At 41.9% G+C, this 6,215-nt stretch overlaps 1 protein-coding gene across 1 annotated transcript; it reads left to right on the top strand.

The window, feature by feature from the left end:
* Positions 1-2,112: 2,112 nt before the first annotated feature.
* On the top strand, positions 2,113-4,717 carry LOC141618542 (uncharacterized). Its single transcript, XM_074435645.1, has 2 exons — positions 2,113-2,934; positions 3,968-4,717. The coding sequence occupies exons 1-2, from the start codon at positions 2,113-2,115 to the stop codon at positions 4,715-4,717; spliced, it is 1,572 nt and encodes a 523-aa protein (XP_074291746.1).
* Positions 4,718-6,215: the final 1,498 nt, after the last annotated feature.

Raw genomic sequence — 6,215 nt, 5'->3', positions numbered from 1 at the left:
ATATACCCCCTTCCTTAATCATTTGTACACACAACCCTAGATCTAGAACTACTTCCTTAATCCTATGCAAACCCTTAATCAAAACTTTAATCTTTCCTTAATCACACATTAATTACTTCCTAAATTAGCTTAGAATTAGTTGTTATCAATTGTTTACATTTAGTATTGGGTTGTTAATTGAAGATTGGTGAAGATTATTCTTCTATTTAATCAAAGATTGTAACTTTGTCTTCAATATTGGTATAATCTCTTTCCTATTATTGTCCATCTTTCAATTGTTTACATATTTGAATTGCTTAATTAGTTTACTTTGCAAATATGTTTCTCTTGCTTGTTACATGCTAAAGTCTTCATCTTTTACCTTTGTTATTATGAACATGTGTGAGTAGCTTCATACTAGGATGGAGAGGGATCTTATATAGAGTTATAAGGTTGGATTGCATAGGAAGACTACAATCCTTGAGTATTTGCTTGTTAGTTTTGTCATGCACATAAGGTGTTTGTGAAAATGCTTGAATGAGAGTTTAGGTGTTTACACTATCTTTTCTACTTGTTGGGTGAGATCTTGACTAGTATCTAGGAATAACATGATGAAACTATGGGTTTGGTTAATTGAGTGAGAACTTAATCGATTTTAGCCTAGGGTTAGTCTCACATCGAGAGATTGGGCCTTTCCTTTGCACCTACTCTTGGATTTTGTTAATCTATGTGTACTTCCTCCTTTATCTATATAAGTGAACCCGGACATCCTAGTTTTTCCCTATCATTGTTTCTATCGTTCTAGTAATCACTCTACTTTTAATTAGTCTAGCCTTAATCTCTTTAGTTAGTCTTAAAATCAACTCCTCACATTAGGTTGAACTAAACTAGTGTCTAGACAAGCAATTCTAGAGCCATAATAGCCATCCCTTGGGTTCGACCCTTGCAACACTACACGACCACTTGTACAGTTGCAAGGTTATAAATAAAAATTATTAACAAGTTTTTGACGCCGTTTCCCGGGACGGCAATATTGGATAGGATTGATTGTTTTCATCTAGGCTTAGTTCTTTTATTTGTTGTTTGTTTGTTTTCTCCCCTTGTCCTAGTGCAATCTTTGCATTAGGACTATTTGATCTTTTGTTAAGTGCATGAATAGGTGCTACATTGGACCTCTTTTCCCACTTGATCACGAGATCGAGAAGACATTCCGGGCAAGAAGAAGATTAGCTCTTTCGGCAATTCGAGGATCTCCACCCATTACTAACCCTCCAACCACCCAAATTTCCACAATTGAGAATCCAAACCAACTACCCTCTTCCTCCACCCTATCACCTCTTCACATTCCACATAACTCTCCACCACATAACTCTCCAATCAACTCACCACAAAATTCACCAACACATTCACAACATTTCACCCATACCAACGATACCAAATCTCCACGAAACAACCTCATAAACGACGATATGGCGGATCAACCCATGGGATATTACAATAGGCCGGATCCTAACCGTGCTTGTTCGGCTATTAGGGCTGTTCACTCAGTGGTCCGTACCAAAGACCAAACCGGACCAGACCATTTGGTCCGGACCAAACCGGAACGAATTTTGTTTGGTCCGGTCCACGGTCCACCTATTTACTAGACTTTGGTCTTCGGTCCGGTCCTGGACCAAACCGAATAGAGCGCGGACCGGACCATGGACCGAAGTTATGAAAGAAAAGAATTTTTAAAATTGTAATATTATTGATTTTATTTTCTACTTTGTTTACACGTATTATAAGATGTGTAATTATGTAGTTAAATCTAGTAAGAAAAAAGTGTTGTTTATTTTGATCGTTATGAACTTCTCGAGTTCTAGTTTTATATGCTAAAACATGTCAATGACAATAATATTTGGTCCACTTTGGTCCATTTGGTCCGGTCCGGTCCGGTCCACGCGTTTTTATGGTCCAAACCGGACCGGACCAATATTAATATGGTCCGGTCCTCGGTCCACCTCTTAACCCTTCTTTGGTCTTCGGTCTAGAGAGTTTGGTCCGGTCCCGGACCAATGAACACCCTTATCGGCTATTAACTATGGAGGTCTCGCTCCCAATACCTTTGAGCTTCGACACCATGTGATAAACTACATGCAAAAAGATATCTTCCATGGGATGAAAAGTGAGGATGCACACCAACATCTCACCTCATTCAAAGAGAAAACGGGTTCTATCAAGCACAACAGTCTAACCGAAGAGCAAATGCTCTTAATGCTCTTCCCTATCACCTTGAAAGACAATGCTAAGAAGTGGTTGAATTCTCATGAGCCGGGAACATTTACCACTTGGGAGGCTTTATCCAAAGCTTTCATCAACAAGTTCTACCCTCCATCCAAAACCGCAAGAATTCGCCATGAGATTCAAACCTTCAAACAAAGACCCATGGAATCTCTAAGTGACGCTTGGGAACGTTTTAGAGATCTCCTCTCATCTTGTCCACACCATGGTATCCCAAAATGGATGACCACCCAAACCTTTTTCCAAAATCTTGAGCAAAGGTTTCGGGACATGATCGTGGCGTCATCCGGTGGAAATTTTGATAGTATGAATAACGCTCAAATCACGGAAATGATTCAAAACATTTCCAAGATGGAGAGTAGTTATGCTAGAGATGTGGATTATAAAAGTGAAGGACCTTCCAAGATAGAGATGGAGTACAAGGCAAAATTGGATGATTTGACAAAGAAATTTGAAGAGTTTAAAATGGAGAAGAAGCATGGGGACTTGAAGCATGTCAATGAGGTCGGACCTAGCCATTCAAGGTCTATTACGTCCAAGAACCTAGGTCTCCTCCCAGGCACTATCCTCCTCAAATGCATTGTGACTATTGTGGCGGTGTGGGGCATACCATTGAGTATTGTTCATCTATTCCACAAGATGACCAACAAGAGTGTTTTGCTCTTCAAGGACAAGGTGCACCGAGGGTCTCTTACCAATGCCACGAGACCTTCTACCGTGCCTTTTCTAACCAAGACCCGAAGCATTCCTATGCGGGGCAACCTCTGGACCCCAAGTATCAACAACCACAATACATGCCTCCACCAAAACCCGATCATTCTAGACAATACAACCAAAACCAAGGCCAAGGCTCCAACTACCGGGGTCAAAGACAACATGACAACACAAACTACATTCCACCTCATCAAAGAGACAACTACCACAACCAACAACAAAACCGTCCATACCAACAACAAGGGTATCAACAAAACCACCCATCTCAACAACCGTTCAACCAACAACAAGGATACCAACAAGGGTATCAACAACAACAAACTCTTACCCACCTCCACAAAATCAACAACAATACATAGAACCACCCAACCCCACCCCCTCTCTTGAGAAATTGTTAAGGGAAATGGATGCTAAGGCTGAGAGGAGAGAGGCTCAAATAGACCAACAATTCAAAACTTTGAAGACCGAGCTCTCAAATGTCCAAGCACACCAAAGGACATTTGACTCATATATGGCCAACCAAAGTCCCTCTTCCTCACAAAGAGCCCCACATTCATTGCCTCCTCAAGGTTCTCATCCTAAGGATGGACCACCACCACACCAACAAGCTCATATGTTGACCTTGAGGAGCGGGAAAGATTTGGAAGATCCTTACAAGGACTATGAACCAAAGAGAAAGAGAGATGTGATGAGAGATGGTGAGGAGAGTCCACCTCTCTCACCAACAAGTAGAGTTGACAACACCAAGAAGGGGAAGGTGAGTGACTATATTGAAGACGATAAGAACTTTGTTTTGGAGGAAATAGGTTGTTGAAAGAGACCAAGAACGAGTGGTTGAAAGAGACCAAGGGAAAGGGAAAGAAACAAATGAAGCGGTTAACACCAAGCAAGCCTCAACTCCCGAAAAGGCCAACAAACCTCCAATTCCATTTCCCAATAGAAGTAGAGTAATGAATGAGAAGAGGAAATTCTCCAATTCTTGGATATGTTGAAGAAACTCAAAGTTTCACTACCTTTCACCGAGGTAGTGACACAAATGCCACTCTACACAAAATTCTTAAAGGATGTGTTGACAAAGAAAAGAAGCATTGGAGGAGATGGTCTAGTGGCTCTTAGGGGGCAATGTAGTGCGGTCTTACTCAATCCCATGCCGGAGAAACTACAAGATCCGGGTAGCTTTTTCATTCCCTGTATGGTGGGTAATGTGAGCATTAAGAAGACACTTTGTGATCTTGGTGCTAGTGTTAACATACTCCATCTCCCTATTGCAAGGAAAGTTGGGTTGCATGACATGATTCCTACTTCCATGACCTTACAACTAGCCGATAGGTCGGTACAAAGACCAATGGGTGTCATTGAAGATGTGCCGGTTAAAGTGGGCAATTTCTACATCCCGACAGACTTTGTAGTTCTCGACATTCCGGAGGATCAAAAAATTCCTATTATACTTGGAAGACCCTTCTTGGCAACCGGAGATGTCAACATAAGTGTCAAGGAAGGGAAGCTCACTTTCAAGGTGGGAGGAAATTTGGTTGAATTTTCTTTGATCGGAGCCATGTCACAACCTATGTTTGAGAGTGTCTACTACATAGACATGCTAGAAGAGGCTATTGAAGATGCTCAGGATAAATGCTCGGGGGAGCACTTGGAGGAAGATTATGAAGCTCTACCACCTATCATTGATGAAGTTGAGGGTAAAAACTATCTAAAGGTAGACCTTAAACCTTTACCCCCCCTCCCTTGAATATACCTATCTTGATGAGGCAAAGTCCTTCCCCGTTATCATCAATGCGGATCTAATGGCATCTCAAAAACAAAAACTCTTAAAAGTTCTTAAAGAAAACAAGAAAGCCATTGGGTATAGCCTTGATGATCTCACGGGAATCGATCCCTGAGTGTGTATTCACCGCATCACACTTGAGGATGGATTCACTCCTTCCGCCAAACCTATGAGAAGGCTAAATGATAAATTGAAGGAGGTGGTAAGGAAGGAAGTTGATAAGTTGCTTGAGGCCGGAATTATTTACTCCATCTCGGGGAGCGATTGGGTGAACCCGGTTCAAATCGTCCCCAAAAAGGGCGGTATGACCTTGGTTGAGAATGAAGAAGGTGAACGCATCACTACCCGACCGGTCACGGGATGGAGGATGTGCATTGATTATAGAAAACTCAATTCTGCCTCAATCAAAGATCACTTAACCTTACCATTCATTGACCAAATGCTCGAGAGATTTGCAAACCATGAGTATTTTTGTTTCCTTGACGGGTACTCCGGGTTTTTCCAAATACCCATCTACCCGGATGATCAAGCAAAGACAACCTTTACTTGTCCTTACGACGTCTTCGCATATCGACGAATATCGTTTGGCCTTTGCAAAGCTCCCGGGACATTTTAATGGGCCATGATGTCTATCTTTTTCGAGTACATTGAGAAGTCTATGGAGGTGTTCATGGACGATTTTAGTGTCCATGGCACCTCATTTGATGATTGCCTTAAGAATCTCTCCCTTTTGCTCCAAACATGTATCCAGTATAATTTGAAATTGAATTGGGAGAAGTGCCATTTCATGGTGCAAAAGGGAGTAGTTCTAGGGCAAGTTATTTCTAAGGATGGGATCCAAGTGGATAAGGGAAAGGTAGAGGTGATTGAGAAACTTCCCCCACCCACAAATGTCTAGGCTGTGAGGAGTTTCTTAGGCCATGCGGGGTTTTACCGAAGGTTTATCAAAGATTTCGCAAAAATCGCTAAACCCCTCACCTCACTTTTGGCTAAAGACACTCCCTTCATATTTGATCAATCTTGTGTTGAAAGCTTTTGTAGGCTCAAGCAAGCCTTGGTATCGGCTCCAATAGTACAACAACCCAATTGAGACCTCCTCTTCGAATTGATGTGTGATGCAAGTGACTTTGCATTGGGGACGGTCTTGGGTCAAAGGCAAGACAAGAAACTCCATGTGATAGACAACGCTCAATGGAATTACACCACTACGGAGAAAGAAATATTGGCGGTGGTGTATGCTTTCGAGAAGTTCCGGCCTTACCTCCTATGTTCCAAAGTCATTGTCTACACGGATCATACCGCCATCAAGCAACTTATGGTCAAGAAGGATTCTAAGCCGAGATTGATCTGTTGGGTATTGTTGTTACAAGAGTTTGATGTCACAATCAAAGATAAACCGGGTTCCGAAAACCTTGTTGCGGATCACTTATCAAGGTTGACTAAAGAAGCTCGAGGAGATGTT

Source organism: Silene latifolia, chromosome X, assembly GCF_048544455.1.
Source record: "Silene latifolia isolate original U9 population chromosome X, ASM4854445v1, whole genome shotgun sequence".
NCBI classification, from domain to species: Eukaryota; Viridiplantae; Streptophyta; class Magnoliopsida; order Caryophyllales; family Caryophyllaceae; genus Silene; species Silene latifolia.
The sequence above is the reverse complement of the archived record's forward strand: the minus strand, read 5'-3'. Positions and strand labels throughout refer to the sequence as shown.

Bases quoted from the DNA above. Each gene is read 5' to 3' on its own strand.
- LOC141618542 (XM_074435645.1), top strand. From the start codon at position 2,113: ATGCAAAAAGATATCTTCCATGGGATGAAAAGTGAGGATGCACACCAA. The intron at 2,935-3,967 runs GTGCACCGAGGG...GATATGTTGAAG, and splicing joins TTTTGCTCTTCAAGGACAAG to AAACTCAAAGTTTCACTACC.